This window comes from Austrofundulus limnaeus, unplaced genomic scaffold, assembly GCF_001266775.1.
Source record: "Austrofundulus limnaeus strain Quisiro unplaced genomic scaffold, Austrofundulus_limnaeus-1.0 Scaffold194, whole genome shotgun sequence".
In the NCBI taxonomy this organism is placed as follows: domain Eukaryota; kingdom Metazoa; phylum Chordata; class Actinopteri; order Cyprinodontiformes; family Rivulidae; genus Austrofundulus; species Austrofundulus limnaeus.
In genome coordinates, this window is record NW_013952596.1 from 773,442 (window position 1) to 786,988 (window position 13,547).

General features: G+C 40.8%; 1 protein-coding gene across 1 annotated transcript in view; it reads left to right on the plus strand.

Moving 5' to 3' along the window:
• The window catches only part of LOC106524650 (von Willebrand factor A domain-containing protein 7), a 17,016-nt gene extending 4,012 nt beyond the window's left edge, over positions 1–13,004 (plus strand). The window contains exons 2-19 of the mRNA XM_014018541.1: positions 868–1,057; positions 1,159–1,295; positions 1,401–1,545; positions 3,526–3,619; positions 4,030–4,158; positions 4,573–4,759; positions 5,093–5,262; positions 5,462–5,574; positions 5,682–5,798; positions 5,897–6,151; positions 6,250–6,346; positions 6,508–6,681; positions 6,762–6,914; positions 8,400–8,492; positions 8,611–8,882; positions 9,053–9,186; positions 11,993–12,152; positions 12,539–13,004. Coding sequence (XP_013873995.1) covers positions 875–1,057; positions 1,159–1,295; positions 1,401–1,545; positions 3,526–3,619; positions 4,030–4,158; positions 4,573–4,759; positions 5,093–5,262; positions 5,462–5,574; positions 5,682–5,798; positions 5,897–6,151; positions 6,250–6,346; positions 6,508–6,681; positions 6,762–6,914; positions 8,400–8,492; positions 8,611–8,882; positions 9,053–9,186; positions 11,993–12,152; positions 12,539–12,919 — 2,994 coding nt within the window. The 5' untranslated portion in view covers positions 868–874 and the 3' untranslated portion in view covers positions 12,920–13,004. The remainder of the gene's footprint in view (positions 1–867; positions 1,058–1,158; positions 1,296–1,400; positions 1,546–3,525; positions 3,620–4,029; positions 4,159–4,572; positions 4,760–5,092; positions 5,263–5,461; positions 5,575–5,681; positions 5,799–5,896; positions 6,152–6,249; positions 6,347–6,507; positions 6,682–6,761; positions 6,915–8,399; positions 8,493–8,610; positions 8,883–9,052; positions 9,187–11,992; positions 12,153–12,538) is intronic.
• Positions 13,005–13,547: the final 543 nt, after the last annotated feature.

Consider the following 13,547-nt stretch of genomic DNA (forward strand, 5'->3'; position numbering starts at 1 on the left):
CTGTGGCACTTTACTAGTTAGGCTTAGATGTGGTGTGAATTAAGATTTGGTTCAGGTTAGGGTTAGGAATAAACTACTAATGGTTAGTTCTGGGTTAGGCAAACAATGCAGTTACAAAAATGAATAAAAGTCAATACAAAGTCCTCAGTTTGATACAAGTATAAGGATGTGTCTGTGTGTGAGCGAGAGTACACACTTGAGTGTGAAGGAGCCACACAATTACAACAGTAGTKCTGATGAGAGTGAAACAAAGTGGATCTCAGATATGATGATATCCAGTCATTCTCAGAGGTGTTCAGACTTGAAAAGCTTAATTTGTCTTTCTCACTTCATGTTTGTATGCAGTTGGGACTCTGTTGCCCTCTGGTGGTTGCATTTATAATTAGAATGGGATTTTCTTCTATAAACTTCCATCGATCCATCTTTTTACCCCCTTTTTTCATTTCTGGGTCACAGTGCCAGTCAYAAGCAATCACTGTTTGAGAGGTGGGGGACACCATGGACAAGTCTCCAGTCCATCACAGGGACACATAGCTATTCACACATAGCTAACAACTATTCACACCCTCCCTCGCACTTTTAGACTTACTTTTTAACATGACATGCAACATATTGGTCTGTGTGAGGAAAGCAGAGTAACATGAGAAATCCCAAAATTTCCTTTGTYGTCATCTTCAAAATTTTCTATGCATATTTTTAACACTTCTAGAACATTTTGTCTTTACTCAATTTCCAAAAGGAAACAGCTGAAGATTAAAATGCTCAGACTTTGATGCCCTCTTAAAGTGCCCACTGGAAGCAACATACAGTACAACACAATTCCATTGAGCTAAACCAAAATATTACTCATAATTTATCTCTCTGCAGAGTCATCATGGYTTCATCTTTGGCATTAGCCCTGCTAGTTTTGGTCCTCCCAGGCCCCAGCATGGCATTTTCCCCATTTGGAGGAGGAATGTCCACCCATGACAGCATCACAAAAAAGGCTGTCATGCAAATAGTTACAGAGACRTGCCGGACGGTGGTTGAGAAAACTGGTGATGATTTCAGTCCCACTGTAAGTTGGAAAATAAATCAATTTAAGGGGGTTAAACTCAAAGAAAGTTTTACTTCATCATTTTAATTATATTTTTAACACTTTTTTTGTTAAATCTCCAGGGCCCATCTCCACAGGAACTTGTCCAGGCCTGTTTAGGCTCCAGAGCAAAAGGAGATGTGTCAGGTGCCAAATTTCRTTCAGCTCTTCGAGAGATTAATGTCCAGAATGGGCTGATAGACCTTGACTTTGTCAACAGGTAAAAAAAAAAAAGAACAATAAAAAGAACAACAAAAAATATGTTTATATTTGAATGCATTGAGTTTTATTTGCTAAGTGTTTATCTGTGGAAAACCTTCCTCAGTGCTCCACATCACTTCCACTCTGAAGCTTTCTTAGAGGGGCGTGGCCTAATCATGGAGGGCATGTTGGCAATTAAGGCTAACATTCGAGAGGAGAATTTCAAGCCTGCCAGGGAGACACTGGGGAGAATCCTTCATACATTACAGGCGAGTAGGATGCACACATGAGACACATTAAAGCCAAATAGGTGACCCAAAAAATGAGGAATAAAATCCTAAACATTCCATACCTCAGATATTCATTCTACAAAAGACCTTTTAGTGTTTTCATGCATCCATTCATTATCCACTACTTGTTCCAGAATMAGGTCGTGGGGGTAGCAGCTTGAGCAGGGAAGCCCGGACCTGTTGTTCCCTATTCACCTCTTCCAGYACYTCTGGGAGGASTCCAAGGCGTTCTTAGTCCAAATGAGATACATAGTCTTTCCAGCGTGTCCTGTGTTTATCTCTGGGTCTCCTCTTAGTTGGACATGCCTGAAGCACCTCCCTAGGGAGGCATCCAGGGGGCATCCTTACCAGATGCCTACACCACCTCAACTGGCTCCACTGGATGTGAAGGGGCAGTAGCTCTATTCTGAGTCCCTCCAGGATAACTGAACTTCTCRCCCTATCTCTAAGGGAGAGTCCAGCTACCCTGYAGAGAAAACTCAACATGACAGCTTGTATCCACAATCTCATTCTTCCGGTCACTACCCAAAGTCCRTGGCCATAAGTGAGGGTACGTAGAGTGATTGGAAAACAGAGACTGGTACAGAGGMCGTAAAACTGCGTAAAACACTCATGAAAAAGACCCTGGGATACCGAAACKCCTCTACTTGAGGGAAAACKTCACCCCAACCCAGAGAGAGGAATCTACCCTTTTGTGACAGATCACAGGTCATGGTCTCAGGTTTGAAGGTGCTGATCCTCACCCCAGGCGCTTCACACTCAGCTGCAATTAGCTCCAGTGAGAGCTGAAGGTCACAGYGTGATGATGCCAACAGAACCACATCATCTGCAAATAACAGAGAAGAAATTCTGAGGCCACCAAACTGGACTCCCTCTGCCCCTTGGTTGCACCAAGAAATTCTGTCAATCTAAGTTATGAACAAAATCTGTGAAAACAGGCAGCCAACTCCCACTCTGGAGTCCAACTTACTACCAGCAAATCAAACCAAACTCTTGCACCACTTGTATAGAGACTGAATGACCCATAACAACAGACCCACAATGCCATACTTGTGTACCATCCCCCAAAGTGTACCTCCAGGAACATGGTCAAATGCCTTTTTCCAAGTCCACAAAACACATGTAGACTGGATTAGCAAACTCCCATGACCCCTCGAGGACCCTAGTGAGGGTAAAGAGTTGGTCCAATGTTCCATAGCCAGGGCAGAACTTGCATTGTTCCTCTTGAATCTGAGGTTTGACTATTGATCAAACTCTCTTCTCCAGTACCCCTGAAAAGACCTTACCAAGGAGGCTAAGGAGAGTGATGCCCCTGTTTTGGAACATGCCCTCCGGTCCCCCTTTTTGAAAAGGGGAACMACTACCCCAGTCTGCCAATCCAATAGGACTGCTCCTGATGTCCACACAATGTTGCAAAGGCATGTCAACCAGGACAGCCCCACAACATCCAGAGGCTTGAGGAAATCAGGACGGATTTCACCCAYAAAATCCACAGACTCAGCTCCCTCATGGAAGATGTACCGTAGGACTGAGAAGGTCTGAAAAGTATTCCTTCCACCTCCTGACGATATCMCTTTACACTGCCTTTACTGAACAAAGTGTTAATGAAGTGCTGCTTTCCCTGTCTCAGCCACCGGATGGTTTGCCATAATCTCCTCAGAGGCAATTGACAGTCTTTGTCCAAGGCGTCACCAAACTCCTCCCACATACAAACTTTTGTCTCATTGTCGTAGACAATCTTGCAGCCACAGCTCAACACAGCCACTTCAACAATTGAGGCACGTAACATGTCTCACTCAGACTCAATGTCCTCTGCCTCAGCTGGGATGTAGTTGAAGTTCTCACAGTGTTCTTTCAGTGTTTAACAAACATGTATTTTTTGACAAAAATTGGCTGAAGGGCAGATATGTAAGGGCAGATTGAATTTTCCATAACGTGCATGTTTTCATGCATTACCAGGACTTCTACAGTCACAGTAACTGGGTGGAGCTGGGATACACAGAGCCGTATATCAACCTCATCCGGCCAGATCTCCCTCTGGAAAACCTGGCAGGTAAATGTGTCTTTATACTGCTTCACAAACAAACAAACAAACAAACAAACAAACAAACAAACAAACAAACAAACAAACAAACAGGAAAATACATTCTATGTGTTGGGTAAAATCTCAGAAGTAAATACATTCTATGTGTTGGGTAAAATCTCAGAACTTGGACCATATCTGGTGGCCAAAGAGTAGACGTTTTTCAGGAAAATAAATATNCAAACAAACAAACAAACAAACAAACAAACAAACAAACAAACAAACAAACAGGAAAATACATTCTATGTGTTGGGTAAAATCTCAGAACTTGGACCATATCTGGTGGCCAAAGAGTAGAAGTTTTTCAGGAAAATAAATATTATAAATAAAAGAAACATTTGATTTGCTGGTCCAAGTCTTTATTGAATTTTCTTGTGCAGATGTGAACACGCCCACCTGCAGGGACTGCGCCAGTGAAACATGCYCTAATGCCATCCTCCCCCAGATCTTGCAGGAGAAAAAACTCACATCAGGCTACATGGGAGTCTACWCTTCTACAAAACCTGAAGGTAAATTGTGTATTTTTTTTGAACTATCTCAAAAACCAAGTTGAATTACACTTCAGGGTGGAAAATAATTTCAACATCCCTTTATTTAATTAGATGGCATGGCAGGAAAAAAAGTCAACCATTCTAGACAAGGATTATTTTAGAATAAAATTTAAAACATATTTTAGTGGGTTTGTCATGCCTTATAATCTTTTTTTGTTACACGTCATTATCCCCTGAAAACCTATTAAGTATTACAGTTTGCCAAGTATCAACACAAATTTATTCTATAACACTATGTAGTATTTAAATTGTACATGTTTACATAATTATAGTGTTTGTAACAACATAAAACAAAATTCAGTCTATTGAGACACATTTAAGTTGACTGTGGTCGTTGGATCAGTTTGACCTCTCTCTCCTGCTCTGCGGCAGGTAAGTGCAGTCATGGAGGTGAAGATGATCTCACCAGCTCTGTCGTTCCTCGAGGAGGCATCAGCAAAGACGAGCGCCGCTCAGACAATGTGGCTCTACATGAAGCTGCTGTAAAAACAGCYACAGCTGCCAGCCTCCAGCTGTTGGAGGACATCCGCTCAGCTGCAGGGGACAATGACTTTCTAAGGTACAACTGATTCCTAATGTCGGATCCTGATAGTCTACACTCTCTGAAACAAAACATATCTTTTTCCATTCTTGCACAATTTTTTTACATTATATTTTTTATTATTAGTAGTCRTATCATGGCTAGTCAGTGTTAATTTTGTTTTGTGTGCACTATCYATAGTTTGTAAAATAACTAGTGTGTGAACCTCTGTACGGATRCTGCTGTGACACCTGAATTTCCCCTCGGTGGGACAATAAAGGCTATTTCTATTCTATTCTAAGAAAATCATAAAAKTTTATCATCACACAAATATCGTGAGAAGTAAAAACTGTATGTTGTTCTTTCTCACAGGATGATGGGGATTGCTCGCTCATCTGTGGTGTGCTTTGTGATTGACACCACAGGCAGTATGTCAAACGACATAGCAGACGCTATATCAGTGTCTAATGAAATCATTGACAGCAAAAAGGGAACACAGGATGAACCGTCAGAGTATATCCTTGTGCCTTTCAATGACCCAGGTATAAAGAAATATATATTACTATATATTACGTCTTCATGTTACAACCGTTTCAATGTTTTTTATGTTTAAATGCTGATTTGGCTTGTATCTGCATAAAATTAAAGCTGTTTTGTKAAACACCAGATACATTTTAGTCAAAACACCTTTAACCACACTTTAGTTTTTGTGCTTAACATATTTTTTTGTTGTGGCTGCAGATTTTGGACCACTGATCAGGACCACWGACTCTGAAAAAATGAAAACAGAACTGTCTAAGCTCAAAGCAAATGGYGGTGGAGATGAACCAGAGATGTGCCTGTCAGGACTTCAGGTAYTACAAAGAGCTCTGACATGTTTAATATATAAGTTGAAAACTTTTGCAGGAGTTTGTCAAAGAAACTGAGAAAATGGATTGACTTTATTTTTTTAATTTTCCAGCTGGCTCTCACTGGTGCACCCTCCTCGTCTGAAATCTTTGTTTTCACTGATGCTACAGCTAAAGACATCGCCTTGAAGGACACTATTCTTGCTCTTATAAGAAGCACCAAGTCAACGGTAACTACAGATCACCACTGAATAAAGCTCAATGTTTAGCTGGACTGAGCCGGTGAAGTTGTTTTTAATAAATTCTCCTAAAATACTTGTCTTCATAGGTTTCATTCTTTATGACTGCAGCCTTTAAAAGGCGCCGTCGTTCTGTCTTGGCTGCTGCCTTTAGAGACTACCAGGATATAGCGTTGGCATCTGGAGGTCAAGCCATCCAGGTGTCCAAGGCCCAGCTGTCTAAGGCCACAGACATTATTCTTGACACGTCAACTTCTNAAATCTTTGTTTTCACTGATGCTACAGCTAAAGACATCGCCTTGAAGGACACTATTCTTGCTCTTATAAGAAGCACCAAGTCAACGGTAACTACAGATCACCACTGAATAAAGCTCAATGTTTAGCTGGACTGAGCCGGTGAAGTTGTTTTTAATAAATTCTCCTAAAATACTTGTCTTCATAGGTTTCATTCTTTATGACTGCAGCCTTTAAAAGGCGCCGTCGTTCTGTCTTGGCTGCTGCCTTTAGAGACTACCAGGATATAGCGTTGGCATCTGGAGGTCAAGCCATCCAGGTGTCCAAGGCCCAGCTGTCTAAGGCCACAGACATTATTCTTGACACGTCAACTTCTGCTTTGGTAAGACTAATCCAAATTTTCATTTTCTATCTGAGGCGTTACCCAGGCTTCAGGTAAAAATGTTGGTTGGTTTATTGTTATGAGATGTAAATCCATCATTTGTCTTCTTTCATCTTTCAATCCAGGTGACARTACTTCAACGAGCAAGTAATGGTGGTAGTGAAGAGACATTYCCCTTCATRTTGGATGAGTCACTAAAAAACATCACCATCTACATCACTGGAAAAGGCATAACTTTTACACTGACCAACCCTGCAGGTAACTCACAGGTCCAAACACAGTGCAGGTGGTTTAGAAAAAAAATGGAACATTACATTAACTAATGGTAAATATTACAGGCATAAGCCAAAATCAGAATGAGGCCAGTGGTAAACTGGGCACTATTAAGACAGTGGGCAACCTCTGGAGGATTCGTCTGAACTCCGACAAGCAGTCAGGAAACTGGAAGATCAACATCAAATCAACCGAGCTGTACACACTTAAAGTCACAGGTGAGATAAATATGTTTGTTTTTGCCTTATTTTGTTGGTGTTTTCCTTTCAGCTGTTACCTTCTTCTTTTGGGTAACCTTGAACTTGTTTGAACGTTTTAGCAATTGTTTTTTGCTGGTTGCTATTCATGCCAAATGATAGGATATCTGCCTTAACCAGCTGGGGTATACAAGTGCAGGACAGAGATACAAACACAAGATAAACATGAATATATAAGTTAAAATGTTTTCACTTTTTTACTCAATGCCCCTTAAAAGTGACCTCCAATGCAATGTAACGTGTTTTTTTATAAACCAGAAAATTCCATGATGAAGTTAACTATTCAGTTTCAAAGGCAGTCAACCACCCAGATGTCCATCTCCAAAGTCAATATTCAGTATTCAATGATCTGGAATGAGAATCCCATTAATAATGTTAGCAGAAAATTATGCAATGTGTGTCTTTTTATAAAACAGAAACACACATACTCAAAGCATCTCTCATGGGACATCTTAGGGAACATAGAAATRAGCCTTTTACAAAACTCATGACTGGACATCAAAGGCTTTTGACCACCTTAAAAACTTTGAATGTGTAATTTGGTCCACATTAGTTTCAAAAAGATATCATTGATAACATAGCCACAGGTTTACATGGTTTCTAGAAATTGCTTATTTCTGGTCGTTGGGTTTTCCTGTAAAAAATGTGCAAATTGGTTGCCCAAATAAAATGCAGAAAACCCAATTAAGTTATCTGTTAAATGTTTATTTTTAKGTCTAAAGGATCAGTCAGCAGAAGCATCTGATCAATATGTAATTCATGATGTGATGTAAATGTAACATTTTCTACATATAGGTAAAATTAATCACTGCAATAAAATAACTTTGTCTGTTTTTGTCACTTTTATGGTGGATTGCGTCAACTCTGTTACATCCAGAAGGGAAACCTCACTGAAGTGAAATTTAAATCTGTGGATCTGTGTTTGATTACTCTGCCTGGCTTTCTCAAGGACCAGGATGTGACACAAAAATCTGAKTTTTGGAACTGACAGTGAAAGTTGTCAAACTGAATTTTTAATAAACCAAAATACAGCTACAAAGCTAATTTATTCTAATTCAAAACTTTCAATTTAGTTTCAAATAATTAAATTCAGTTTCAATTTAGTAAAATTAATTTTAAAACAAGTGCATTCAATTTCAAATTCTGCACATTCAGATTCAATCTGAGCAATTCAAATTCAATTCCTGCTGGCACAAGATTCATCCCGCAGCAGTCCCATCTTACGTCAGCACTGGTATACTCAAATGTAAACAATTATTCTTACTCTACTGGAGCAATGCACATATTAAGTAGAGACTTATTGATTCCCTTCCTGTTTGAAGTAAATGATTCATTCAGTCACAAAGTATAAGATACTGCATATAAGTAGTAAGTCACAAAATATCCTTTAGTTCAGGCCATTCTTGTTGATTATTTTGTATTACCTTTWTGTGTTTTTGTTTGCAGGCCAGAGCATTATTACCTTCATTTATGACTTTGTGAAAAAGTTCTCAGGATCCCACCCAGGTTATTCTGTAGTTACTGGACGTCCACAAACAGGTAATCCACCTTCTATCAAAAATGTTCACAATTAACCTCAACTAGTAATTGTACCAGATGTTTAGTTAAAATTTGTAAAACTCACCTGTTTTTTGTTTATTTAATATTTTATCACCAGGTCAGCCTGTCACACTGATGCTTTCAGTAATTGGCAGAAAAGGTCCGTCTTCGGTGTCTGTTGAAGAGGTCGGCTTGGTAATTGTTTCTGGTCCTGAGGCTGTAACCAAAGGGGTCGTCTCTGATGTGGGAAACGGAGACATCCTGGTCACTGTTGATGCGGTTCCTGAGGGGGAGTTTGTAGTTGTTCTGAAAGGAACAGACAAAGTGTCCAACAGTGAATTTCAAAGGCAGTCAACCACCCAGATGTCCGTCTCCAAAGTCAATATTCAGGTTTGTAATTTTTCATCTTCTTTTATCTGCAGCTTGAATGAAGATAAAAGCAAACAAACAAAAACTAAAATAAGAATATCCAGATAAAAAACAAATAAAGAGCTACATACATTGAAACTTTTTCATGCGTAAGAATGACACTGGTGTTGTTGTGTTGTTCTTCTCTCCAGGCTGTGGTGGGCAGCAGTGTTGAGCCTGGAAAAACCTTTCTGCTCCCCTTCAGTGTGATGACCCAGGGTTCTGCTGGTACATACACCATCAGTGCCAGAAATGATAGAAACTTCCCCATGAACTTCCCAGAAAGGTGAGATAATACTGCTTTATTATGTATTTATAAATATACAAATRATCTGGAATGAGAATCCCATTTATAAATGTTAGCAGAAAATTATGCAACATGTTTTTTATAAAACAGAAAATTCCAAGAAGAAGTTAACCATTCAGTTCTGGAGGAGTTTGCGCACCTGAATGATCCTAGGAGCTATGTTGTCAGGGGCAATTTTACATGGGTTTGAATTCCTGTGGGCCCACCATCTGCAGGAGGGGCTGTATRAGTCGGGTGCATGATGCCATGGGCAGAAGCCAAAGGCGGGGAACTTGGCGCTCTGACCCTGGCCTACCAAACTGGTTCTAGGCACATGGAATGTCACATCTCTGATGAGGAAGGAGCCCATGGTGAGCGGTGCTGAGCTGATGTGGGTCTACTTTTGGCCCCCTGACTTGGTGCCTCTGTGTTAGAATTTACCTCAGTAGATAAGAGGGTAGCTTSCCTGTGCTTTGGGGTGGGGGATGGTCTCTGATGTTCATTTATACCTACACACCAAATGATTGCTCAGTGTATCCTTCTTGGAGTCCTTGTACCTTCGGAGGCAGCTGAAGAGTATTGGCAAGCCAAGTGGGCCACAGCGCTGGCCGTAGCTGAGGCACAAGCTCGGATCTGGGAAGAATTGGATGAGATCTTAGACAAAGACTATTGATTGGCTCTGAGAAGATTCTGGCAAACCATCCTGCAGCTCAGGAATGGGAAGCAGCACTTCACTACCACTGTGCTCAGTGAAGGTGGGGTTCTGTTGACCTCAGCCAGTGATGTTGTCGAGAAGTGGAAGGAATAATTCTCAGATCTATCCAGTCCCACCGTCTTCTATGGCAGAAGCAAGGTCYGAGGACGTTGGGACTGGTCCATCCATAACTGGGGCTGAGGTCTCTGAGGTAGTTAAAAAGCTCCACAGTGGAAGGGCTCCAGGGGTGGATGAGATTCGGCCTGATTTGCTTAAGCCTCTGGATGTTGTGGGGCTGTCCTGGTTKACATGCCTTTGCAAAATTGTATGGACATCGGGGACAGTACCATTGGATTGGCAGACTGGGGTGGTGGGTCCCCTCCTCAAAAATGGGGACAGGAGGGTGTGCTCCAATTATGGGGGGTATCACTCTCTTTAGCCTCCCCGGTAAGGTCTTTTCAGGGGTACTGGAGAAGAGAGTCTGATCGATAGTTGAATTTCAGATTCAAGAGGAACAATGCAGGTTCCATCCAGGCTATAGAACATTGGACCAACTCTTTACCCTCACTAGGGTCCTCGAGGGGTCATGGGAGTTTGCTAATCCAGTCTGTATGTGTTTTGTGGACTTGGAAAAGGAATATGACTGTGTTCCTCATGGTACACTGTGGGGGGTGCTCTGTATGTATGGGAATGTGGGTCTGTTGTATAGGCCACGCAGTCTGTATACAAGTGGTGTGAGAGTTTGGTTCATATTGCTGGTAGTAAGTCAGACCCCTTCAGAGTGGGAGCTGGACTCTGCCAGGGCTGCCTGTTGTCACAGATTCTGTTCATAACTTGCATGGACAGAATTTCTCAGTGCACACAGGGGGCAGAGAGAGTCYGGTTCTGTGGCCTCAGAATTTCATCTCTGCTGTTTGTAGATGATGTGGTTCTGTTGGTGTCATCGCACCAGGATCTTCAGCTCTCAGTAGAGGGGTTTGCAGCTGAGTGTGAAGAGGCTGGGATGAGGATCAGCACCTCCAAATATGAGTCCATGTTCCTCAGTCTGAAAAGGGTGGATTRCTCTCTCCAGGTTGAGGTGAAGTTCTGCCTCAAGTGGAGGAGTTTCAATATCTTGGGATCTTGTTCACATGTGAGGGAAGAATGGAGTTTGAGCTTGATTGATGGATCGTTGCAGCTTCAGCCGTTTTGTGGACCCTGTATCGGACTCTTGTGGTGAAGAGGGAGCTGAGCTTTAAGGCAAAACTCTCTGTTTACCAGTCTACATTCCTTACCCTCACTTATGGCCACAAACTTTGGGTGGTGAACAAAAAAACAAGGTCTCAGATACAAGCGGTTGAAATGAGTTTTCTTCACAGGGTAGCTGGACTCTCCCTTAGAGATAGGGTGAGAAGTTCAGTTATCCAGGAGAGACTCAGAATAGAGCTGCTGTTCCTCCACATCGAGAGGAGCCAGTTGTCCAACTGGAAGGAGACCCTGAGGAAGACCTAGAACACGCTGGAGAGACTATGTCTCTCGGCTGGACTGAGAACACCTTGGAATCCTTCCAGAACTGCTGAAAGAGGTGGAAACGGAACAGGAGATCTGGGCACTAAAGAGACGTTTGTAACTTTATTTTTTCCCTCCTTAAYGACAGACACAGTAGTTTCTCCAGTTTTCAGGCAGAGCGGTGGTGGAGTTTAGCATCTTAAGAGGAAAGAGTRGAGGGGGGCTCTGCTTGACAAAACACATGGATCCATCCATGTAACGTGATGACGTAACTTGTTCAAAATCAGTTTCTTATTAACGGCTCAATGAAGATCTGGATCCCTTCRAAGAGCCATTTATCCCATCTCTAGTTCCGCTCATCCACTAACCCGMTATTAGAGAAACTAATATTTTGATGAGTTTAGCATTACCATTAATTTTATGAACTAGGGACGGAATTGCTAAATAAATACTGCTTAGAAAAAAAGAAAAAGTAAAATTACAAACGGCTCTTTACTGCTCGCAATTCAGAAATTATTGTTTGTCTTGTGGGGCCTTTCAAAATATTCAGATAATATCTTTAACTCTTATTTGAACAAATTCTTTCAAACTAATCCTAAAAGTGCATTTTTTCCCTCTCGACAGCCTCACCCTGACGACTGGAACAGCTGGTAATCAGACACTGACCATCACTCCACCTGCCAGCACACWATCAGGCACTGATGTCACTCTGACYATTGAAGCCAAGTCATCCARTGGTGCTGACTCCAATTATGCTGTTTTGAGATTGTCTGTGGTCACCAAGGTAACCTATTGATATAATAATAGTAATATTTTGAACAATAGTATTTTCCTATTTACATCTTATTTGTGTCAAAACGAAAAAAAAATGTTAGAGTCCAAAAAAGTTTGAAAACCCTGCTATATAAACATCATGTTTAGAAAAGAAACATCATTTATTTTGTTTCTTACCTAAATTGTTGTTACAGCTCCATAAATTGCAATTAGTGCCTTTAAACAATGACATTATATTTTCATTTTCTGTTTATGAGAAACTAAAAAAAGGACTAAAGATATATTACTTTTACAAAGAACATTTGTTAAACCTGCAGCCATATTTTAAACATTGCATAATTTAATGTCCAAATTAATCAGTAATTCACAAATTTATTTCTGTTATTTTTTATCCAGATCACAGACTTCTATCAGCCCCAGTGTGAAGTGTTTGGAGTGCTGGCTGATGACTGTCCTAAAGATTTGTCCCAGTGTGGATCTTTCCACTGGGAGCTCTCAGCTAACCTGACTGATGGAAACGGCACTGGGATAGAGAGCATTTCTCTGCGTCAGGGCAACGGGACCCTTTCACACCCATCACTGCCGGCTTCCTTCATCCAAGCAAGCTACAATGCTTCTTGCTGCTCACAGATCGTTGAGTTTATAGCTGTGGATAAAGTTGGAAATGTGGGCAAATGTTATCGTTCAATTGTTCCTTCAGGAGGTTCTGTTGTTTCCAGTCTGTCACTGCCTCTGTGGYTCTGCCTGCTGGTGTCAGCTTTAGTAGGAAGACCTTGAGGGACTTTGGTTTGTTTTCACTGAATCATCTTTATTTGGTTCAGGGTACTTGGTTCTTGGTCTTAAAAGAAARCTTTTAGCTGGAGATGAGTAATGTTTTTACTTACATCAGTTGTTTGCAGCATCATCAGAGAAGTGTGTAACTAAATCACTAGCTTTGATTTTTGCAGCATAGTTACATTTCTTATGTGCATCACTGGACACAAATCAACATTTTTAACTTGCTGGAGAGAGCTCAAAATGACAACAGATTTATTCCAATGGCTTTTTAAAATAAACATGCCATACTCCATACTTTAAAATCCTTCTTTTTCACATTGGTCTAAAATCCTCTTTTTTTAAACTGTACCAGCTCCAGACTCTGAGTTCACAACAAAATGTATTTAACAGCTTAAAAAGTAGATTTTGCATGATATGTCCCCTTTAATAGATATATACCAGACTTTACATTGGTATAAATCCAGAGCAGAAATGACTTGAGCAAAGAAAAGTGTTTAACTTTAGTGTCACTTCAGGTTATAAATGTATGTTGAGGTTGTCTATTTTGAAGAGTTTTAAAGAGTATTTTTGTATAAGTATTTTTTCACCAAATATTTGTTTTTGTAAAAGTCATTATTTGACTAATTGT